Source organism: Dreissena polymorpha, chromosome 1 (genome assembly GCF_020536995.1).
Source record: "Dreissena polymorpha isolate Duluth1 chromosome 1, UMN_Dpol_1.0, whole genome shotgun sequence".
NCBI lineage: Eukaryota > Metazoa > Mollusca > Bivalvia > Myida > Dreissenidae > Dreissena > Dreissena polymorpha.
The window spans coordinates 10289926-10316160 of NC_068355.1; the positions used below are offsets into that span (position 1 = coordinate 10289926).

The 26235-nt window shown below is 36.2% G+C and overlaps 1 protein-coding gene and 1 long non-coding RNA gene across 2 annotated transcripts in view; one reads left to right on the forward strand and one right to left on the reverse strand.

Annotated features, from left to right (window-relative positions):
* The first annotated feature begins 962 nt into the window (after nucleotides 1-962).
* LOC127870927 (uncharacterized) lies at nucleotides 963-6481 on the forward strand. The gene is made up of 3 exons (XR_008045007.1): nucleotides 963-1223; nucleotides 1571-1684; nucleotides 6207-6481. It is a non-coding gene; the product is annotated as an uncharacterized LOC127870927 (long non-coding RNA).
* The window catches only part of LOC127870921 (uncharacterized), a 56465-nt gene continuing 33296 nt past the window's right edge, over nucleotides 3067-26235 (reverse strand). Inside the window, exons 3-16 of the mRNA XM_052413500.1 lie at nucleotides 20947-21030; nucleotides 20298-20428; nucleotides 19482-19606; nucleotides 18601-18935; nucleotides 18234-18287; nucleotides 14958-15096; nucleotides 13811-13926; nucleotides 13278-13350; nucleotides 11007-11138; nucleotides 10135-10257; nucleotides 8309-8440; nucleotides 6482-6604; nucleotides 6119-6236; nucleotides 3067-3172 (exon numbers count right to left, since the gene is read on the reverse strand). Coding sequence (XP_052269460.1) covers nucleotides 3088-3172; nucleotides 6119-6236; nucleotides 6482-6604; nucleotides 8309-8440; nucleotides 10135-10257; nucleotides 11007-11138; nucleotides 13278-13350; nucleotides 13811-13926; nucleotides 14958-15096; nucleotides 18234-18287; nucleotides 18601-18935; nucleotides 19482-19606; nucleotides 20298-20428; nucleotides 20947-20988 — 1728 coding nt within the window. The 5' untranslated portion in view covers nucleotides 20989-21030 and the 3' untranslated portion in view covers nucleotides 3067-3087. The remainder of the gene's footprint in view (nucleotides 3173-6118; nucleotides 6237-6481; nucleotides 6605-8308; nucleotides 8441-10134; nucleotides 10258-11006; nucleotides 11139-13277; nucleotides 13351-13810; nucleotides 13927-14957; nucleotides 15097-18233; nucleotides 18288-18600; nucleotides 18936-19481; nucleotides 19607-20297; nucleotides 20429-20946; nucleotides 21031-26235) is intronic.

The following is a 26235-nucleotide window of genomic DNA, read 5'->3' on the forward strand; positions in this document are numbered from 1 at the left end:
ATGCTCTTTTCACCGTTTATTCACATTGTAAAATAGTTTAACTGAAGAAATTCGCTGGAATAACGACGTCATTTCGTAAAAAAAATGACGCCATTTCACAGTTATATGACTAGTGTAAAAAACACCCGTGTAATAAACAAAATTGAGCATTACGTTATTTCACTACTGGATCTTAGGGCATGTTATTAAACGTCATATTACGTTACCGCTTTAAGATCAAGTTAGGGAGGCATTTCCCTGCAATATATATGCATTATTTTGATGTCGCACTTAAAATATATTTGTCGCAAGTGCTATGTCGGCCATTCAATTGAAAATAAACGAAACGAAACGAATGAAAGTACTCGTTAAATTCAACTGACAATTGTCGTCTGTCGAAATAGCACTTTTATAATTGTATTCATTTAAAGATTGATCTTATGATGTAATCATTGAATACACATATGACCTGGTTTTAATACAAATTAAAAGCAATAATTAACAAAATAAATGCGATGTTTTAATGCACGTATTTCAATAGAGAATACATAAGTAAATATACAAGATAATAATGTGTGTTTGGAATACATGTATAAATAAATATGCATTGAACTAATCATATTTTACGTGGTATGGATTTTATTTATCTTACAAAAGATAAGAACAAATTGACATCTATCAACCCGTACAAAAGGGACCGAACTGAGTCGAAAATATTACAGATAAACAAATAAGATTTGAATTACAGATAAACAAATAAGATTTGAACAGCAACACATGTTTTTGCATTCTTAATTTTGTAAATTCGTTTGTTCATCTTCGTTTGCGTTTCATCAAGTCAACTATATTGCATGAATAACTATCATCAACACAGACGGCATCAACTTGTAGAGTCGTCCGCTCACTCGTCCGCGCTGCTTGTCTGCTGATCGCGTCTTATCTCTTGCTATCATTGTTAAAATGTGTCTGGGTCGGCAGTTTTTTTCTGAAATAAGATCACGGTGTAGATGCATATCGATTAACATTGTTATTTTTCTAAGTAAAATGAGTTTAACACTTGTTTAAAGTATTGATAGTAAAAACTTAAATGTCAGAATATTGGATGTAAATATCAAAGGCGAAAGGGGACTATTAACGTAATTATTTGGACTAACGCTATCGGCTACATATAATCGACGAATAGGCTTCACGTGCCAGAAAAGTGAGCCAATCGAGCGGCTTTCCGTGCCACAACGAAAACGAAAGTAGGCATTTTTTAAGTAAAATTTACGAAAATTACTATATAGCGCACATTGAACGTACAGTTTTGATCAGAAAGATGATATTAGGTATTTGACATATTACGGAAAAGCTAGGTTAAAAAGTCAAAGTGGCATGTATGCACGATTGTTCCACCACATGTCATCATTCCATCTTCGATAGAGTTTGTGATAAGTGTTTGGACCTGCGGAATACTGTGAACCTGTCGCTGGATATATGCTTCAACTCATGGACAACCTTTTTTATGCACAAATGTGTTTACGGGTTTTAATTTTAGATTTTCTTATCTGTTTTGTGAATAACGATCATCCATCTTTCATGTTTATAACAGAGAGGCAGCCGAGAATGAACAGAGAGGCAGCATTTTGACAGAGAGGCCGCCGATATGCATCTACACCGTGAAGATAGCATTCAAGAAAGCGTTCTGACTTACCAAACAACATAGGTAATGCTTACTTGCATTGGTACTAATTAACGGTGTACTAACTTTGTCACAAAAATATCTGCAAGCAAGGGCCTAATATATTTTTAACTTGTAACGAAAACTTACCTATAAATCACCGACATTACACACGAATCACACACAAATTCGCATATGTAAGATATCACTTGTTGACCGCATTACGTTTTCTAGAGTAAATTTGATTTCAAAGCTAGGCTGGTCACTTTTTTATATACGGTAAATATCAAAACTTTCTCAATACGGAGCCATCAGTTCTGATTTAAAAAATCCGAGGAGGAACGAAAAGAGCTCATGATAATGTAGCCTTGTTATTATTTTTGAAACGAGATTTTTTCTCTTAAAAACTGGGAAATTGAAAGTAAAGACACAGAAAAAAAACGTTTTTTAATCATCGATCAGCCAAACCTTGAGCACTCTTTATATACATGCATTTTTCAAACAGGGCATACTTTTAACAGTCATTGCAAAAATAAGTTCGATAAAGGTAGGCCAATTTGGAATTGAATATGTTTAAGTTTGAAACTCTATGTTGGATTTTGAACAGACCCCTTTAGTATTTTACTATGCATATTAGTTGTCAAAAATGTATATGACGTTTATAGTATTCATGCTTTGATTCGATATCAAGTCGGTTTGGAAATTGCAAATAAAAAATCGCATAATAATTACTTTTTGTATTTGTTTTGGTAAAAAAAAGTTATGATATTCCAGTGTAACAAAATATACAGTAAATGTTGAACTTTAACGTTCGTAATCAACAGCGTCGGTTAAGAAACACTTTATTTCATGAAATAGAGTCCCAGCTCGTACATTGTTACGAGTCATTCATTGTATCAAAGGATCATATAACAGCTAGTACATTGTTACGAGTCATTCATTGTATCAAAGGATCATATAACAGCTAGTACATTGTTACGAGTCATTCATTGTATCAAAGGATCATATAACATCTAGTACATTGTTACGAGTCATTCATTGTATCAAAGGATCATATAACAGCTAGTACATTGTTACGAGTCATTCATTGTATCAAAGGATCATATAACAGCTAGTACATTGTTACGAGTCATTCATTGTATCAAAGGATCATATAACAGCTAGTACATTGTTACGAGTCATTCATTGTATCAAAGGATCATATAACAGCTAGTACATTGTTACGAGTCATTCATTGTATCAAAGGATCATATAACAGCTAGTACATTGTTACGAGTCATTCATTGTATCAAAGGATCATATAACTTTGCTGAATGCGAATAGTCTCATAAATCAAATAAATACTTTCGTTTACAATTTATTAGTATTTAAAGCTACCTTGATGGTGTTGTGATAATTTCGACATATCAAAGGAAACTTACTTTTTCTGCCACAGAAGTTGGAACTTGTCAAAAAAAAGTGACCTCAGAGTAGTCGTTAACAAGGTCGCTCGCCTTCGTGTCTGATGACGTCACTTCCGTCGCGTCTTTCCTGCTAAATGCGTAACGATGAAGTGAAACAGAAAAATAATTAGATATAACTTACATAGGACGATGAAAGAATTTTACAATAATACTTATATTACTTTAAAAGTAATAGATTATGTTATAAACAATTATAATACGTTCTTATTCCTGTATATTTGACAATATACGATTTTTATGGAGAAGGAATACACAGGCCCGTAGCCAGGGTTTTGAAAAGGGGGATGCGAATTTTCCCATCAACGATTGTTATTGAGCAACGAAGTGGAGAAAGGGGTAGGTGCGGGATGGGGTGTCCCCCTTCTGCAATCGGGGAGTTTGAAGGTCCTCTCCCTAGACAATTTTTTTAATGAAACGTAAACGCCTGCATTCTGGTGACTTTTTATCTGTAGAGACTGAAGTTACAGTGCATTTTTATATCAAATTTCACTTTCATTGACCATACTTAGTGACTGATCGACATGAAATGATACAACATACATGTATTCCCCACTATTGTTTTTCAATAACCACCTTTTTCAATCAGTCACGGATTCGGAAATACTTGTATGCGCGCAAACACTTTGTTTACATATGCAACAACAAATTTATAGAATGTAAATTCAACAAAAAGAACGGTATAAAATATCATTATTTATTGGAATCTTGGAATCTTGATACAATTGGTGTATTTAACCATTCCAAAATTTTACCATTCACAAATCAAGCAAATTAAATGGAAATATTTGACTTTTTTTCATAACAATTGATTGTCTGCTACTATGGATAGTACCAGAGGCCTAGCGTTGTTCTAAACGTGCTAATAGTGTATTGTACAACGAATACTGATTAACAAAACTGGGTCTTTTCTATTCTGTATCGATACTCAACGGAAATCAAAATGGTATAACTGGTTACTTAAAAGTTTTTGAACTATTTTTAACAAATTTGTTATCTTTTTTTCTAAACGAATTTCAGAAACATATAACAATTAAGGCTTCATTAAAACGATATAACCACAAACTACTGGCCCTATTGTCTCAAAGACCTTAACAATGTATACCAGGACGTTAAAGAAAAAAAATGAACATTAAACGTTAACGTCCACCTGATCATATGTTATATAACGTTTTAAATTCATTAAAACAATTGTTTAAGAGTAGGACATATTTTCTAGTGTCAAGTTTGATACATAAGGGCCATCGTGGTAACACATTAAAATCCAGACGCCGACAATGCGATAGTGCGATAGTACGATGGCGACAACGCGATAGTACGATGACGACAGTGCGACAATGCGATGGCGACAGTGCGATGGTACGTTGGCGACAATGCGATAATATGATTACGACAGTACGATAACGCGATAGTACGATGGCGACAATGCGATACTACGATGACGACAGTGCGACAATATGATTGCGACAGTGCAATAGTACGATGGCGATAATGCGACAATGGAAAAATACGATGGCGACAGTGCGACAATACGATTGCGACAATGCGATAGTACGATGGCGACAATGCGATAGTATGATTACGACAGTGTGATAATACGATGGCGAAAGTGCGATAGTCCGTTGGCGACAATGCGATTATACTATGACGACAGTACGATAACGCGATAGTACGATGGCGACAATGTCGCACTGTCGCCCTCGTAATGTCGCACTGTCGCATTTTCATCATCGAACTATCGCTTTGTCGCATTGCCGCCATCGTACTATCGAATTGTCGCCATCGTACTATCGCATTGTCGCCATCATACTATCGCATTGTCGCCATCGTACTATCGCATTGTCGCCATCGTACTATCGCATTGTCGCCCTCTGGATTTTAATATGTAACCACGATGGCCTTAACGGTATTCCGTACTAGCGTATAAAATATTTACGTTCATCATAGTGAGTTTGTTTTGAAACTTATATGGACTAAATGATGTATTACCATAAACTGCTCAATAGACATAATAGACACAGTATACAACAGCACAGTTTTCAGTTTGATTTATAATTATGATATGTTGTAGCGAAGATGGAGATACAATTTGAACGGCTGAGGCCGTTGTTTTGAAACCAATTTGCCGATCGCCTAGAATTATCGAAGCACCTACATTTTAAAGCTTATCGACAACATGAGAGTACAAAAAGAGAGTTTTTAAGCGCCAGTTGGCTGTCGGTTGGGGTAGTGGTTGGTACACGCGCTTCTCACCAATATCAAAACCCGCTCCCGGCTCATGTAGGCTTAGTAAGGTGTCTACATGGAGTTTTCCCGGGTACTCTGGTTGCCACGAACAGCACAAGATCACACCAAGGTTAAATATCTTTCAGTAATAATCAAAAAGCTGTTAATTAGCTTTTAATAGCAGCTATATTTTATAATTCGCCCCAACTTTCGTTAGTCTTATAAAGATAATTACGATGGGATGATGGGGTTCACTCTTGGTGCTAACAAAACGAAACTTAAGTAGCAAATGGATGTCAAAAACTTTGAAACACACACAACGTCAGTTGTGAATGGACGCTGTTAAAATTGTTAACATTTCAAAAAATCTTACTCTAAACAATCAAAACATTGAGCTTAAGAAAGTGTATTCTTGGTGGCGAGCTTTCACGTAAAAAATATGTTTTTATCGAATTTGAGTTTTTTTATGTAACTTAATAATTACACTTAGTTATGATGTTTTTCCTTAAACCACCATGGTGTTAGTTCTAACTTCTTAACATACAAAACGCGCAACCGAAATAAGAAAAGAAACTGAGAGATTTGTTTACATGAATACGCGACATTTATTTCGAATCTAAAATTAGATTTCTTTACAAATAAAACAGGCTTTTCTCGCGGTGTTTATTGAGAAGATAAAAATCATGTTAAAATGAAAACAGCGGTATTTTCACCCGATATATTCACGAAAGCAAATTTGAAGAATAAAATCCATGACAGGGTTAGTGGCAATCGGAACTGGTTTCGCCCTTACCTAGGGTTGTTATTGTCGAGGTTGATAGTGGTGAACTCGGCGCTAGTCTTGGTAAATCTTGGCACAATCCCGTTCCGGTCCATTTCAGATTGGCGCCTTTTTTGAATTACCGGGCTGCCTGGAACAAAGTAGAGGGAGGAGGTTTGTATTTGTTTAAATCGGCCGCCGAAAGCCAGAAGGGCTTAACTGCCTTCTTGCAGGTAAATTTAGGGAACATTGTGGCTTCCATAGCAACGACCTGAAATACAATAAGAAGAGAAATTCATACAGCGTTCGTACAGCGACCTCGCGGCTCGTCTACGGTGCGCTCAATTTAACTTTATATCCATATGTTAGTGGCTATGGGCAATGGTTCTGCCTTACCTAAGGCCTTCATTGTCGGTTTTAATATTGGTGATAAACTCGGCGCTTGTCTCGGCCAATCTTGCGGCAATTCCGTTCCGGCCCATGTCACGGAACGGCTTCTTCTTTCAATCACCGGGCTCCCTGAAATAAAGTTCAGTGAAAATGCTGGTATGTGTTTAAATCGTCCGCTTACAACCAGAAGGACCCATAAGTATTCTGTGCAGGTGATTTGTTAGCACATTTTGGCTTTCATGGCACGAACATGACTGCTGGTCAACATCAACCATACAAGTGCTTTTACGTTGCGTTACACTTGGATACGTCATTACTTTTGGCTTAATGTCGAACGTCAATCTTATATTAAGATTTTTTTTTATCCTACATTTCGGAATTACATCTGTCCAATATCTATTTTATCGCAAGGTCCAAAGACTAATTTACCTTAAGATCTAATGTATTATTTAACTTCAGGTCCAACCTTTATTTTCCTAACGCCAATTCATCTATCTAACGTAAGTTTTCCTGAACGAACAGCGCCTGTTTTAATTTACCATGAGATCTTACATCTATTTTACCATGTGATTCAATGTCTAGTTTACCATGAGATCCAACGTCTATGTTACCGTGAGATCCAACATCTATTGTAACATGAGATCCAACATCTATTTTACCATGAGCTCCAACGTCTATTTTAACATGAGCTCGAACGTCTATTTTAACATGAGATCCAACGTCTATTTTAACATGAGATCCAACGTCTATTTAACCATGAGATCCAACGTATATTTTACCATGAGATCCAACGTCCATTTGTACACGAGATCCAACGTCTATTTTACAATGAGATCCAACGTCTATTTTACCATGAGCTCCAACGTCTATTTTACCATGAGCTCCGACGTCTTTTTTACCATGTGATCCAACGTCTATTTTAACATGAGCTCCAACGTCTATTTTACTTGAGCTCCAACGTCTATTTTAAAATGAGATCCAACGTCTGTTTTAACATGAGATCCAACGTCTATTTTAACATGAGATCCAACGTCCATTTTTACACGAGATCCAACGTCTATTTTACAATGAGATCCAACGTCTATTTTACCATGAGATCCAACGTCTATTTTACCATGAGATCAAACGTCTATTTTACCATGGGATCCAACGTCTATTTCACCATGAGATCTTGCGTCTATTTTACCATGAGATCCAACGTCTGTTTTACCATGAGATCCAACGTCTATTTTACCATGAGATCCAACATCTATATTACCATGAGATCCAACGTCTATTTTACCATGAGATCCAACGTCTATTTTTCCATGAGATCCAACGTCTATTTTTCCATGAGATCCAACGTCTATTTTACCATGAGATCCAACGTCTATGTTACCATGAGATCTAACGTCTACTAGTATTTTACAATATGGTTAATGCTATTTACATCCGAAGCCTGTTTAACCTAAATGTAGCACGTCTAACTTACGTGAAGGCCAAACATCAATTAAAAATTAAGGTGTAACGTCTAGCTTCAGCTTAGGTGTACAATCAATCATATGCTCCGTTCTAAATACAAAATTATGTTAAGCTGCGACTACTTTTTTTGCGTGCTTGACTTACGATTAACATGTGTAAATATTGAACGTATATCTTACATTTAGTCCAACATCTATTTAACTTTCGATCAAGGATCAATCTAATGGTCAGTTCACGTTCTACCGACGTCTTACGTTCCGAAATAACGTCTAAGTTACGTTTGGATCCATCACGTTAATATCAATAAATTAAATTGAGGTCAAACAACAATACAACTTGAAATTCATTATTAAAGGCTAACATCATTCTTACGTTTCGCTTTGTCCTCGAGAATGGCCCGACGCATACGCGCCGGCGATTCGTCGTCCAAAACACTAACGCTGCCTACCGAAAGCGTCCTTTCCACCAGCCGCGTTATCGTGATGTTGGCTGGAAGCGCTCGTTCTGAGAGGGTAAAGAAGTAAATTAGATTTAATAGATCAATAAAATAATCGTATTGTTGTTTGCTTAAAATATTTAATACCATGGTCGTTTGATTAATGTTTACAATTGTCTGAAGTCCAAACGTTTTATTAAAGTCTATAATTGACTGAAGTTTAAACATATTTCTTTCTTTTTTGCATCATAACATGGCATTTGCGTATGTATCTGTGTGTCTGTGTGTGAACTGTATGTGTGTATCTATATTATGGAATGCATAGATTTTATTTACCTCTATAATAGCAACCAAGTTGAATTGTTAAAAAGAACTCTATTTTAAAGAACTGTATTATATACTAACAAATTAGAATGTATACTAACAATACAATTTTTACCGTAATGGAGGTGAATAAAAGCTGGGGAAAAAAAGTAAAGAAGAAAAAAGAAAATTAAATGATGATTTTATTTACTTGCATAGCTTAAATGGTATACACTCGTTAATTAAAGACAATTGATCGTACTCATAAATGCGTACTCCGTAATATTTCCAAAAATAAAATGTATGCCACTGTATTTTACAAATTTATTTATTATTTACATTTAATCTGTCTACCTGACATACTGTAGTATGTTTGGTATCAAATACAGAAGACAAGATCAGATTGTTTGGTATCAAATACAGAAGACGAGATCAGATTTCCGTATTTCACAGTATGCCATCCTTTTTCCGTATCGAACAGCTAGTGAAAAAGATAACTTTTACGTGTTTCACAACGGAAAGTGTAACATCCATTTCTGTATCAAACGGTTGAACAAACAAACAAACAGCCAAACGTGTATGCTTTATGTAACGTAAATATCCGAAACCTTCCGAGAGGCGTTGGGAATAATCAAGATTTGAAACAAGAATAATATGAGTCGTGTTCTGAGAAAACTGGGCTTAATGCATGTGCGTAAAGTGTTGTCCCAGATTAGCCTGTGCAGTCCGCACAGGCTAATCAGGGACGACACTTTCCGCTTTTATGGTATTTCTAGTTTCAAAGAACTCCTCCCTTGCCGAAAATCAAGTTTAGGTGGTAAGTGTCGTCCCTGTTAAGCCTGTGCGGACTGCACAGGCTAATCTGCGATGACACTTTACGCACATGCATTAAGCCCAGTTTCCCCAGAACAAGGCTCATTATATTGTATGTCATTCGGGTATTTATACGCGTAACATCGTTGTGTTCGGTTATATTTTATATGTTTTATCGTAGTGAGGTAAATAGCAAATTGAATTTTACATGATTGTGATATTATTTCGCACTCTTTAATTGTATTGACTATGCATTCAAATCGCCCGACGGGATCGTGGAACACATCACACAATCAGCTCAAACGAGACAACCTATCAGAACACGACAGTCATGTAGCGTTTCCACTTAATCGAAAGATTAGAGAAGATTCCCGAAATGGTTATGGTCTATGAATGCTTGTTATTCAAAGCTTATTTCATCAATCTTAATTGAGAGGAATTAAATTTGACACACGTTCAATTTTTATCCAACCCTAAAAGTATTACTGTAGTCTATTAACTTCTCAGTATTGCTAATATTTAGATGGTTGAACATTTAAAAAAAGTTTCTGAATAATATTTCTGATTCATATTCTGTTCGTTCGATTTCGGCATATTTATGAATAAATAATTGTCGAGTTTCTTAAGGTCCTTGTTAAGCCCTTACCTGGGGTCTTCAGTGTCGGTGTTGTTAGTGGTGATGGTCTCTTCGGTGGTCTCGAATAATCTCGCGACAATTCCGTTCCGGTCCATGTCCGCGAACGACCTCTTGTTTGAATTGCCGGGCTCTCTGGAAAAAAGTACAGTGAGGAGGTTAGCATGTATATAAAACGCCCTTAAAAGCCGTAAGGGATTATATGTCTTCATTGCAGGTTAGTTAGTGGCATAGTTTGGCTGTTATGACACGAACATCACTGCTGGTCAACAGCGGCCATACAAGCTCTTCTTACATCAATCTTTCCTTGTTATGCGCTATTAATTTTGGCTAACGATCAAACGTCAATCTTGTTTTAGGAGCAACTTCAATACTACGTTTATAATTCACATTTATCTTACGATAAGGCCCAACCTTCGGGTAAAACATCTAAGGTCCAACTTTTTCCCCCCTTTTTAAGTTCGACGTCTATTTATCCGTAAAGTAAAACGTCTAACAAACGACTATTTTAGCTTATGGTCAAACGTCATTTTTTACCAATAGGTCATTTTTCTATTTCTTAATAAAATCCGACGTCTACTTAACCATCAGATCCAACGTCCATCTTCCGATAATACTCAATATCTGTTTTACTCTAAATTTATATGCGACGCCTGTTTAACTTTAAGGTTAAGGCCCGACATCAATTCTTACTTCACGTGTAACGTCTATCTTCAGCTTAAGTATAACCCAATCAAATTTTTCGTTCTTATCACAATATTGCATTGTGTTATAACGTCATTATTACGTGCTCGTTTATCACACTAAGTAAAACTGAGGTAAAACAACAATATTACTTTAAAGTCCTGAGTCATTGTTACGTTTGTGTCCAACGTCGTTCTTACGTTTCACTCTGTCCTCGAGGAGCGCCCGACGGATCAACGCCGGCGATTCGCTGTCCAATACAGTGACAGCACCCACTATGAGAGTGCTTTCCACCAGCTCTGTTAACGTGATGTTCCCCTGAAGCGCGCGTTCTGAGAAATAAAGTAGTGCAATAAATGATGATTTTATTATGGTATACATTCGTATAAACTACACATTTTTATTTCCAAAACTAAACCTAGGCCCAATACTTTACAAATTCCATTATAATATACATGTAAACATTCTGCTTGAAATACTTCAGTATGATTAATATAAAATATAGAAAGCGACATCACAATTCCGTTTTTCCTTGAGAAAAATCCGGTACCGGATCAAACGGCTGGAAAAAGACAATGTCTATGTGTTATGTTTCCGTTAAGTTATAAGCTGCATTGGGAAAATCGTATGGTGGTTACGTTACACATGGAATTTTAAAAGACTGTTGTTTTGAATCGCACTCGCTTATGATATGATATCGCATTACTCTACGGGTTCGTGGAACACAACATCACGCAATCAGCCCAAACGATACAACCAAACGCAACACCACAGTCATCAAGTGATTTATATTTATAAAATGATTACAGACTCCAAAAATTATCATGTTATTCAAATGTTTGTTATTTGAAGCGGACTTGCAATCTCATAAACGATAATAAACAAGAAATATCTTAAAAAAAGATATACGGCGTTGATAGTTCAATGAATGAGATCAAGGATAGCAAATGTCTTTTTTCTGTGCAGTTCTTAGCTGCATCACACGCAGTACGGGATGTTACGCGGAGTTTTCTCGGCTTATTTTACATTATTACATATTGCTGGTCATAAACCTATAGATACAAAACAGAAAACCAAAAGAAGAATGGAAGTGAAATTAAAACATACGAGTCAACCGGCCACACGAGAAGTATCCGTATTTATAGGCGCGTTCTTCGAACAAATCTGTTTCAGTGGTTTGTCGGGCATTGCTATTTGATTCGATTTTTAACAGTATCGATAATCATCGCGCTCATGCTTAATACATTGGTCAATATGGTGGAATAATTATTGTTTAATTAATCAACAATAATATTTATCATTGTATTGTTGAAAACACATTAAGAATCTACATATTTCTGGTCCAAAGAAAATTCCAGGTCACCTAGTTCAAGGATAGCGTATTTATTATATAACTATTATTTTACTGGCCGCGAACTCCGGTGATGACCTGTATATAAACTCTGACATTCATACACTGGCCGCGAATTGACCCGGGTTGAAATGCAATGTATTAAAGTGAGGCCTCGCTTCCACTGCTCTTTATACTTTTAATTGTTAACATGTTGACAAGAATATGGAAGTAAGTACTAAATATGAGAACATAGCCTTTAAATATAAACGCGTTGCGCTGGTAATTCTCTGAAAATAAAAAAGTGCACGCACAAACTGTATTGATGTCGAGAATTGAGTGTAAAACTGTTCTATATATTAAGCCTTTTCATTAGAAATAAAATTGTTTCATGCAGTTAAACAGTGTTACAAAGACGCGTATATGTTTCCAATGTTATGGTGGAATACTCAAATCAGCCAATGGAATAAATGAAGTGTATTCATTCGTACCTAGCCGCGGGAAATTTTATTTGAATTTTATTGGACACTTACAAAGGTCAGGAGAGGTGAAAAGCTGGCTTAATACAGCTTACGCCGAAAAAAATCTCATTTGAGGCGTGTATAATACTGCCGTATTTGACGCAATAAACGTTCCCGGCCTCAATTTGACACACGTGCAATATATCCAACCCTAAAATATTTTACCAGAGTCTTAAACCTCTTAAGTATCAGCAATAATAAGATGGATGAACATTTAAATAACTTTTCCCAATACAAATGGCATGTTCTTTACGGGATTTGGTCATAGTTTTTCAGAATGAAAATCGAAAACAGTCATTAATTTAAAAAAGGGTAATTATTATATTCAAACAGCCTAATTACATCCCTGATCAAATGAAAAATGTTCAAAGTAATAAGTTCTTGTATGGATATCTCTATTACAAAAATATGTAAAATAATAAACCGTTTGAAACCATTTTAATGAAGACTACATAAAATAAGTGCACTATTAAGACTGCTATTAAAAACGCTTTGTAAAATGGACTGATTATGTTATTTTAGACCATTACAGATCGTATAATTCCGTTAATAAATAAATATAGTTACACTTATCAAAAATATGGAAAAAGTGAAAAGTCGCTTTCACAACGGTTGCTCACGTATTTTTTCTTGCACCATGGCGTGTGGAAATCCGGCTTTAGTGCATAGTTTCTGCAATGTGTCCACGCAAGCCTTAAATATAGAAAAATAAATATTTGTAAGGAGGCTAAAATCAAAAATATAGTCACGATGTTATGTTTCGTGTGGTGTTAGTGAAAGTGATGATGATGATGATGATGGTGATGGAGATGATGGTGTTGACGGTGATGATTGTGATGATGATGATGAGGATGATGATGATGATGGTGATAGAGATGATGGTGTTGTTGATGGTGTTGTTGATGGTGTTGTTGATGATGATGATGATGATGATGATGATGATGATGATGATGATGATGATGATGATGATGATGATGATGATGATGATGATGATGATGATGATGATGATGATGATGATGATGATAATGATGATGATGATGTGATTGTGATGGTGTTGATGTTGTTGTGGTGGTGACGACGACGATGATGCTTATGATGATTGTTACGATTGATATGCTCAATACCTCGAGTCCCTTGATATCATCATTAATACCTCGAGTCCCTTGATATCATCATTTGCCTCCTGCAGCGCTTTCTGCGCCGCTTTCTTTTTCTTGTAGAGTACCATTATCCGGAAATGTTCGTGGTCCATGACGGCCACTATCAGACCTGCGAGGACAAAAAAAGAACTTTCCACAACCATATAACGTGTTTATGTCTTTAACATTTATAATCTAAAAACAACGAGTCAGCAATATCGTTTGGATCCTTGTTCGTGTTTACTGATGGTGTTTAAAAAAGTTATTACATAAAATAAAAGATAACTGCTTATGGTTCGGTCACTCCGATCGGGATCGCCAAAGCGGTCTCAACATCTGTTGAAGCGCCATGTCAAACAACAAAATAATAAATTGTTATTATATGGGTTCACACTGTGTCACACCAACGTCACTGTAGTATCTTCTTCGTGCTCTTGCAGCGTAGGCACAACATCCCTGCAGCGATCAATGCGTTCCTACGACGCGCAAGAGACTTCCACAGTGCGACTTTATTTCGCTCATGGAGTTTTAAGACGATAACCGCACATAAAATTTAATAGTTTTTCAAGAAACCGTTTTTTACTTTTTTTTACACAATGGAAGGAAAGGTATACAAAAGAAGACAACGGCCTATAGTGCTCCACCAGCGGCATCTATAAGATGCCTATGCCATGGCACCAAGCCTCATCGTCATCAAGTTTCAAGACCCATTCGCAGCCTGCTTTTGACGTCACAGACTTATGTGATCATAGCCATAGAACCCAGTCTTTAAAGAAAGCAAAGCCTTGACTGATTTAGTTATGGACTGAAGGGATCGAGCTTATATGTAGTTCTAATGGCGCGCTCGCGGCGCTCTAGAAGGCCCCACAGATTTGCTCTTTAGCGCGCCGTGCAAACGCTTAGCCGCTGCGATGTTTTTGGACATGTTCAAATTGATTTCTACGACAAATCATTCTATGCGATGATACGGCGCCCTGATAGCTGTGCAATGGCTGAGCCAGCAACTGCAAATCACGCACCTTATCTTCATGTATGTTTTGGACGCCCTTGTGTGACCGGATTTTAAAACATATTTTAGAAACTTAAATCATAAATGATTCTGAAAGACGTAGAGGCTGAGCTTTCAGTTGAACAACATTAAGGCCGGAAATTACTACATACTGTTGGCGACACGGATAAATCTCCAGGGCACAAGAAAACTCAGGATGACCGCAAACTCTGGTGTCGCAAACTGTTGTAGTCCCTTCCGGAGTGCAAGGTCCACGACGAAGGATGAAATAACGATGAACACGTCGAAGCACTGAACAAAATGACATAAAGCATATTGGTCAGTTTATAATACTATCTGTTCTAGACTGAGGCGGTCTTTTTGTTTATTTCGATTTATATCACAATGTGCTATTACTTTTAAGAATTTTTAAGATCTTTACTAGTACATTTACCCATTGATGCCTAGTGGACTTTCCCATCCTTCTAAATTGGATCGATTTATTCCCAAAATAAGGGATGTCTAGTATGATTAGTACGTTTATTTTTATATTTAGAATATTTCGCCCCATTAGTGCAAAAAGGTACCGAATGACATTTTGGTCAAAAATGACATTTAAGTATATTTCATTATGACTTTGTATAATCTACATTCTGTAAAAATATCTAAGCTGTAGCTTGTAAGGTTCAACAGATATAAGGCAATGTATTAAGGTACCAAGTGAAAATTGCATCATTTGTTTGTGCAAAAAGGTACCATATGACACAAAGTACCTTGTTGCACCAACGGTGTGTGGGAAATTTAAATAAATATCAGTGCAAAAAGGAACCATATGGCACATGGTACCTTTTTGCAGACATGAAATGAATGTGTCCACATTTTGTTTTAAATATGAATGTGTTTAGTTGGTACCTTTTAGCACAACTATGAATACACTAGCCAGATGCAGGCAACACTCATTTGGTTTATGTTGTACCCTTTGCCTCAACAATGAATACACTTTCCAGACACTGATAACACTATCAAACTATCCTGCTAACCTAAGATATCTTGTAATTAGCAGATGATAATTATGAGGGTGAAGTATTTGCACCTTCATTTTGTGATTATTAGAGTGAAGAGAGCAGAGACATACTGAGATTGTATACATATGACTTTGTACATGTTATTTATTGAAGGAGATGGAAAATAATAAAACTGTAAGTATATTTTATTGCAAAATTAAATTTATTTACCAGTAAGTTTAAAACAATGAAAACTTAATAATTTATTTAATGCTTGCATCCTTTTTGAAAGAGTTGATTTCTTTATTATAAAATTATCATTGATGGTAGTAATTTATTTCTTGGAGCAGTCAGAAGAAGAACATACTTTATAATATATTATGTAATAACGTTCTAAAAGGTAGCTTAAAATTTCACAGTTGTTACAGAAATAAGTTTTTATTTTATTTAAAAAGTATAATCAATATATTAACTATATGGTAGTATTTTTTTCACAGAAAGAAGACGGGGTTTGGTCCGATGAAGTTTATCATACATTTACACAAGAGGAACTGTTTGGACCTATGATAGCAACCCAAACAAAAGGCAATGATTCCGACACTACAGTTCCTGAAGATATTCCATAAGCTGATCTTGGTAGAAAAAATAATCAACCAGTTAAAAGGAAACTTATCAAAGTGATAGTGAATCAGATCATGATGATAGTGCTGATGGTGAAAAGTATGATCCTAACAAAGATGAAATCAATTAAACTGATTCAGAATTCAATGTAAAGAATCAGAAGACAAAAAAAAATACTTGTGCAAATGAACAAGCAAAGAGAAACTTCATTGAAAAAGAAAACCAAGAAATTGAAAATTCGAAAGGAAAATAAAATAAGGAGAATAATTCAAAGTGTACTTGCCAAGAAATTGAGAGATAAAATAATATTGTTGAAAAATAGTCGAAAGGTAGTAAGTACCAAACCTTAAAGCCATTAGCCACAAATTTCTACTTTCAGGCCATTCCCAAATGGAATGCGATTCAGTCTATTCAATTTTTTAACATTCCAAAAAAGTAACGCCAGTGTATGTTCCATCCCAATGGTGCACTTTAAATTCTCTAGTAAGAAAATCACAGCCATAATTATGTAACTATACCAATGAAATACAATCATGTTGTGAACTTCAAAGACTTTGTGAAGAAAAATTGTACCAACCTGAAAACATCAGTCACTGTACAAAGAATAAATTGGCTTAAGGTCATGTGGATACAAGTGCAAAGGGCCAATAAAAGATCAGTATTTGTGAACTACAGCTTTGACGACAACCAATTTCAGGAATTCCAAGTACAGAAAACAACAAGATAACAGAAAGGCGTTCAGAACACTTTGTCAACTTGTGAGTCTGATTTAAAGCATTGTTACGACACAAAACTGCCATTCGATTAAAAAGAAAAATGACCTTGATAATTTAAGCTGAAAAGAAATCATTCCTGAGGAGTTTCATTCTTATTACGAGCCCTTACCTACGATCAGCACAAAAAAGGATTTTGCACCTTTATAATCGGGTTGGATGATTAAGATACTGATATTTAGTGAAGAATGATGACAATGTGGATATTATGGGTTCTCTGCAATTTTGTCAAAAACTGACATTTGCAAGCTACTTTTTTAAGAATACTATTGTTTTTTTAACCTTAACAATACTTTAATTGTTTACCTTTACAGATGAGTCACATCTTTATAAACGTTTATACTTAACGGTTGTTAATAAAGTATAATCATCATTTTCACTTTCCAGTTTTGTGTGGTGTAAAAAGGTACCATATGTCGTAATTGGTACCTTATTGTGCCTTTTTAGAATAAAACACACATAAATAGTTCGTGCAAAAAGGATCCAAGTGTGCATATGGTACCTTTTTGCATGTTGTTTACCTTAATATTGAATTATGCAAAAAGGAACCATATGACATAATTGATCAATTATCACTTATTGATAACTGAAACATGTTCATTTTTGCAAGCATGAAGGTTATATTTATATCTAACCATATGCACAATTACAGTCCTGAGTTGTCTATAGTTAATTTGATACAGACATTCAAATCTTTAAACGCGATTTTCTCAAAACTACAGAAATTCCTCTAAGCAAACAGCGCAGACCCTGATGAGACGCCGCATCATGCGGCGTCTCATCTGGGTCTACGCTGTTTGCCAAGGCCCTTTTTTCTAGACGCTTTGCATAAATGGGTTAACATAAAGTCGCTAGCGCTTTTACTCGAGACGTGACGCCTACTAGTAGACGAAAAGCGCGTGTGCGTTTACCGGACAGCTGAACGAGTAAAGTATGGGATAGCGGACATTAACCGGACAGATGAACGAGTAAAATATGGGATAGCGGACATTCACATAAGTAAAGTAAAAACATCGAAAGCTCGAAGTTCACGAGACTTATTCATACCTACCTCCAACTTATGCTGAAGAAGCTCAGTGCCAAAGCAGAACATTTTAAGCAGAACCTGAAATTAAACGACACGGTTGTCAAAGAAGGATTACTGTAAATGGTCATATGCTCGTATACTTTTGTCTTCTTTAAGACTTCTAAAATATGAAGCGATCTTATCATATCAAAGCTTCGTTGTACTTTATTAAAAAATCAACATGTTATAACCTACAATTATTATACAATTGTATATTATAAATCACCTTGTTTTAAGGCCAGGCCATACACAGCGAAGGAAAGACACGTATAATATTATATCGTTTGAACTCGTTTATAATTAGGAAATGTCACAATATTTATACAAATGTTGGTCTATAAATTCATATTACCTCAACACAAAGTATTCCTACAATTGCGATGCTGGCTTTATGCAGTCCGTGAGCTATATCCACTTCTATGGTATTCCCGACCACAGGACCTCTTGAAACGGTCATATTTACGATAGCCTCGTTTGAAATGTTCGAGCCTCCTTCCCGCCTTTCCCTACGATGTTTGGAAGACAACAAAGAGTTACCTGACGCATTCCACACGATTTGACCAATCAAAATTTCGTGTTCCAGTCCGTAGATGTCGTCTGATTTAAGGTAACTAAGGCGATCCGGGTACATTTTCTTCATGGTCGCAATAAACTCGTTAGAACGTTTGTGTTCTTTGGTGAGCAAGTCTGAAAATAATACAATTATTGAAGGAAGCGCACGTTTGAAAATTTTAGAGTCAATATATACACAGACAGAAATATCTTTCATTTTTGTATTTGTAGTTCTGTTTTCGCATCTCGTTACGAAAAAAATCGATATAATTATGTTAATTTATATTTAAGACATTCAAGTGAGAATATAACATTCATGTTAATCTTTAAAAAAAAAGCTTGAATGCTCTTATTTATTGAAGCAATTAATCGCTGCGTTCACCCCGCTCCTTTTAACCCAAAACATTTTATTTTAAATGCCCTCATTATTTCAAATTGAAGTATTTGCAATTAAGTATTTTGTGAAAAAAGACATCACAGAAATAACGTTATGGTAATTATTTATAGACATTCATTATGTGATATTTCAACACTGGCATCATATTTGTTTTTATGTGAAACGATTGAGACAATGTCAATTTTGGCTCAACTATTGTTTAAAACGCAACTTAAGTTTGTTTTACTGATCGAGTCATCTGGCAGTTTGTGACGTATTGAATGTAGACGTGTACGCAATCTCACCTGTGACGTAATGGATGTCGAGCATGAGTTCCCCGAGCACGAGGAGAATATCGATGAGGTTGAGGCTAATGACCAGTATTAAAACGTACTTTGAGTGCAACAAATGTTCACCTTTTCGTCTCACTCTAAAATTCGTAAACAAGTCGTAAACAAGTCACGGTAAAATACAGGGTTTTGGTGGTTGGGTGATTGAAGATACAAATGCACGAGTAATCAGAGAACTGAATAATTTCACGACTATTGTATCATTTTATTTTATCAAAAGAATGTATAAAAGATAGTCTGAACTTTACTTAAATAATTACTTCCAGACGTCAAAAACGCCGTCATATGATCCCTTCGAAAATAGATTAATGAATATATTTTGTATTCACTGGTAAATCAAATGAAAGTGAATTGAATTGTATGTGTTGTTTTGTAAGACTACCATAAAAACAACGTTTCTTGGTCGTTATTTAATGTTATTAATAAACCAGAAAGGCTTTTATCTCGACATCATACGTTATAGAACTTCCAAAGTTTAAATGTAAGGGGTAGTTGGTATTTTTTTGTGAATATTAATATAATAGTAGTTAAATGTTATGTTGAAATTATGTAAGAAAAGTCACACGAATAATTCACTGACAGGTGTACATGAATAATCATGCTTTGAATGTGTACTTTTTCTGCCAATTGTAATAAGTAAATTTAAACGTATTTATGGCGTTAAATATGATTGGCATTGGATTACATGTTTTGCAACATTGTCATTGTTTTAAACAATATTAATTGAATGCACAGCATCCATAGCATAAACAACCTGTCCGTATAACTTACTTCCCAAGCTTTGTTTTTGGAACTCCTCGCTGCTCTTCCCTTGTTATCTCTCTGTCAAGGGACTCTTCCGACTCATCAAACAAGCTTACCTGCCGCTGCCGTGCAATTTTGGCTGCGTCTTGCACCAATGCCTTCAAAGCATAGAAAATGAGGTACATGGAGTTCAAATGAATTGTCACTTTTGCAATGCACATCATCATCAATATGATCATGATAATGATCATGATTGTGATCATGAGCATGATCATCTACATCATAATCATCATTATAATCACCATCATAATCATCATTATCATGATCATCATCATCAGCATGATCATCATTATGATCATGACAATGATCATGATCATGATGACCATGATGATGATGATGATGATCATCATCATCATCATCATCATCATCATCATCATCAATATCATCATCATCATCATCATCATCATCATCATCATCATCATCATCATCATCATCATCATCATCATCATCATCATCATCATCTTCATCATCTTCATCATCATCATCATCATCATCATCATCATCATCATCATCATCATCATCATCATCATCATCATCATCATCATCATCATCATCATCATCGTCGTCGTAGATTGCTACTACTTCGGTTAGTTCTATTCTTACTATAACTACTCACCGCTATGCCTCCAGTGTTGTTGATCTTACTTCCAGACCCCATGCTGCAGGTCTGATCTTTAAGTGTGTTCACAGCTTGTCCTTGCTGAAATAAAAATCAAAGCTCTTAAGGCACTGGAGATGCGTAACATCGTTCCCAACTCACGGAACAAAAAGTATAGTGTTTATAACAACGCAAGTTTGAACTAACAAGATTAAATTCAATAGAAAGTTAAGTGTGAGTGCGTTAAACGCATCTAACAAAATCTGTTAGCGTCTAAAAGCATGGCCTTCATTGCTGATATCGAGATTTAGTCCAATTGGCTCTTAAAATCCCGTTAGAATAAAATTTGCCTAAGTTTAAGCCAATATGTTGAACACTATCCAATCAAACCAGATAATAAAACATCCTGTTGAGTGCATTCACTTTTAAATATTTAACCGACATACCGGATTCCTTTTACAAAAGTAATGCAATATGTGTATAATGATAGAAGTGCGCTTAAAAAACAGCAACATGGATTTTATTATCACATATTTTAGGCGAAAAGTTCACAAAGTTGTTAAAAATTTCTGGAAAAAACTCAGCAATAAAACAATAGTTTGACGGTTTTTGAAGCAATCGAGGACTTATTTACCGGCAAAGGCAATTCTCTACCAAAGTATAAGGCGCTGAGAGGACTAATTAAACATAACATGCATAAAGTCTTCTTGATCAGCAACCACACAAACATGCACATTTAAATGAAGTGGCATAGTTTCTGATGACATTTTTCCAATAAATGGTCAACGTAAACGACCGTCTTGAAACCGACCACATATTCGACTGTGTCGACGGTGCCGTTGTAGTAAGCAGTGTTCAAGCCACACAGGCATTTATGATGTAAGGCATAGCTGCAAACATTCCGGTCTGCGTTTATGGTTGGTCTAAAAAATATGTCGCTTGTTTCTCTTTATGTCACCGCAAAATTATAGTATGTACCGGTAGGTCTGATTTGACTGTTATTATAGAAGAATAATTCCGGAATTTACGAAGGTTGATCAAAGGCATAGATGCTCGTTAAGATATTTTACACTTTTTTTCAGCGAATATCATAATTTTAATTATATCATTTTTCAGGAATACCATAATTATGTTTAGGGTCGACACGAAAGATTGTGGTAACAAACAAACAATATTGTTAACGTACAATAATTGCAATAAAAAACAATTCCATTGGATTATCGAACTCCATATGTGTTTGATTGCCGAATAAGCACAGATATGTGTCGTGTTCTGAGAAAACTGGGCAAAATGTATGTGCGTAAAGTGTCATCCAAGATTAGCCTGTGCAGACCGCACAGGCTAATCAGGGACGACACTTTCCGCTTTTATGGTATTTTTCGTTAAAAGGAAGTCTCTTCTACACGAAGATCTTGATTAAGCGGATAGTGTCGTCCCTGATAAGCCTGTGCGGACTGTCATTCAGATTACAAAGATGACATGGAGAGAGAGAGCCTGTTACCAAGTTCATATCACTACGGGGTTGCTGGCATGAACCACAACAATCTCGGACATAATGGCTTTCAAACAGTGTATAAATGCATATACAATTGTAATACTTTTACGCCATATAACTGAACATGACATGTTGTATATATGCTAGCAATTGCTACCTTATTAACGGTCAAACGTTGCTTTGATAGGCATGTTTCCTAACAAAAACAACACATATCAGGACCTTATTGTTCACATTTTGTTTTTAGGGCAACACTATATTTTACATCTTCTAAGCTTTTCGATCGAATATAATAAATTGTTGTGCTTTTGTGGTATTTGTTTTCCAGCCTAGGGAGTTAACAGCTGGCTACAGCTGTTGATATTTCATAAACTGATTATCTTACACAAACAAAACAACATGACATGTCAAATGCATTTTTATTGCGAGGATTAGCAACATATAATCATGCAGAAGTGCAGGAGACGTGCTTGCACTTGACCTATATCAAAAATACAGGTAACTCGTTGTTGACAGATTATCTTTCGACGCCAGTCCCCAGTTTAAAACTTCTGTATGCTCCCCAAAAATGAACGGTTTTGTCGAAATTCCTATCTCATAGTATACAATACATACATATTCATATTCGTCATATATTATTCACACATGTCAGTGTATGTGGTGCTATTGTATATAATTTGAAATATTCTTTTTGGGGACGTATAGGCCCATCGGGTTTAGTTACACATGTCACTATAATAAACGACTGACTGACTGACTGACTGACTGACTGACTGACTGACTGACTGACTGACTGACTGACTGACTGACTGACTGACTGACTGACTGACTGACTGACTGACTGACTGACTGACTGACTGACTGACTGACTGACTGACTGACTGACTGACTGACTGACTGACTGACTGACTGACTGACTGACTGACTGACTGACTGACTGACTGACTGACTGACTGACTGACTGACTGACTGACTGACTGACTGACTGACTGACTGACTGACTGACTGACTGACTGACTGACTGACTGACTGACTGACTGACTGACTGACTGACTGACTGACTGACTGACTGACTGACTGACTGACTGACTGACTGACTGACTGACTGACTGACTGACTGACTGACTGACTGACTGACTGACTGACTGACTGACTGACTGACTGACTGACTGACTGACTGACTGACTGACTGACTGACTGACTGACTGACTGACTGACTGACTGACTGACTGACTGACTGACTGACTGACTGACTGACTGACTGACTGACTGACTGACTGACTGACTGACTGACTGACTGACTGACTGACTGACTGACTGACTGACTGACTGACTGACTGACTGACTGACTGACTGACTGACTGACTGACTGACTGACTGACTGACTGACTGACTGACTGACTGACTGACTGACTGACTGACTGACTGACTGACTGACTGACTGACTGACTGACTGACTGACTGACTGACTGACTGACTGACTGACTGACTGACTGACTGACTGACTGACTGACTGACTGACTGACTGACTGACTGACTGACTGACTGACTGACTGACTGACTGACTGACTGACTGACTGACTGACTGACTGACTGACTGACTGACTGACTGACTGACTGACTGACTGACTGACTGACTGACTGACTGACTGACTGACTGACTGACTGACTGACTGACTGACTGACTGACTGACTGACTGACTGACTGACTGACTGACTGACTGACTGACTGACTGACTGACTGACTGACTGACTGACTGACTGACTGACTCACTCACTCACTCACTCACTCACTCACTCACTCACTCACTCACTCACTCACTCACTCACTCACTCACTCACTCACTCACTCACTCACTCACTCACTCACTCACTCACTCACTGACTGACTGACTGACTGACTGACTGACTGACTGACTGACTGACTGACTGACTGACTGACTGACTGACTGACTGACTGACTGACTGACTGACTGACTGACTGACTGACTGACTGACTCACTGACTGACTCACTGACTGACTGACTCACTCACTCACTCACTCACTCACTCACTCACTCACTCACTCACTCACTCACTCACTCACTCACTCACTCACCCAACAAAAAGAGATTAATTTAAAAACAACTGTGAAATCAATGATTAATGTTTCTTTTATACCTAATGATAAAATATGACATTTCGACAGTAAAATAACAGCAGTAGTAGAGGCTGTAGAACCCAAAATCAGTCTTAACCCGGACAAAATTAGAACAGATTTGAAACTTAGATTTTCTGAAAGGTTATAGCTTGTAGATTCTGAATTCACAAAGTTCCCGAAATTCCCATCCGGGAGCCCTCAGAATCCAAGATGGCGTCCAAGATGGCCGTCGTAAGTTAATTTCAGGGGTAAAATCAGAAATATCACTTTTTGAAAAGTATGATTAGTAATAGTATTATAAATACTATTGTAACTTATTAGCATTAGATTAGCAAATTTTATCACCTGTCTTTAACATACTTGAGGTCAAGGTCAAGGTCATATTAAAGGTAAAAGGTCAAATTTTGAAGAAAATTACCCATTTTACCACAAAGAAGTTACATTTGCATGAGTAAACGGTGCAGTATGATATAATTATCTTTACGGTAGTAGAGTAAAAGTAAAACTTGTTTTTCTGCTGGAAGTAAAACAATATCTGGTTACCAAGGTAACAGCCAGAATGGCTTCAAAGATGGCCGCCATCAACTATGTAGAAATAGAGGAAAATCGTAAATTTGACATCTCGAAAACTATGATTGAGAATGGAAACATAAATAGTACTGTAACTAATTAACATTAGATCAACACATATTTTATCATTTTTAATTGTCATACTCAAGGTCAAAGTAAAAATCAAATTGAAGGTCGAAATATCAATTTTGGAAGGCAATTGCCTGTTTTAACACAAAGAAGTTGCGTTTTAAAGAGTATGGTGTGCATTCTAATGAACATATCATATTAATACTGTAGTAGAGAACAATTAAAACTTGTTTATTTTCTGATGGATCAATCTCTGGTTATTAAAGACAGCAGCCGATTGGAACTTTATGAAAACGGGTCATGTTTAAGGGCACCGGTTTTCAACAGAAAATGTCATCGGAATCCTTTTATCAGAATATAAACTAGTATTAAATGACTACACATAGAATAAAGTATTTCTCCTTTATTTTGACACATGTGATATATTCACTGAAAGCATGAACAAATGGCAAGAGTCTATGGCTTTTTAATTTTGGGTCCTGTTTATATCCCATATATTTTTTTTCCAAGCAATTCTTCCGGTCTGATGTGAAATACATGTTATTTACATTTTGGTCAGTATGATAAAATCAACAAATCTGTTTCCTCACCTATTACAACTGTTGGCACATTTAAGGCATACTGTATTTCTTTCTCCTCCATGTGTTTACATAGTAGATTAATGAGTCTCTGTTCGTTTTCAACATTTGACAAAGCAGACATTTTCTTAGTCTTCAAGAGAGATTTTTCATCAAATTTTATTTCTGCTCCTATAATACCTTTAGTTCTCCTCTCGTGTGTCACATCTTTTGTTGATGCACTGCCACCATATCCATCAAATACAAAACATGACCTACCATAATGCCTTAATACATAGTCTGTATAGTGCAAACAAATTGTGTTAAATGTCGCTCCACAGGTTCATGGAATCTTTTGTATTAATGAGCCACCATCCAACACGTATTGTAAATCGTCATCTGAAATTTCATCTACACCAAATACCCCTTGTTCCCATATAGTATTTGCCAGTAATTGTTTCTATGCTCTGTAATAA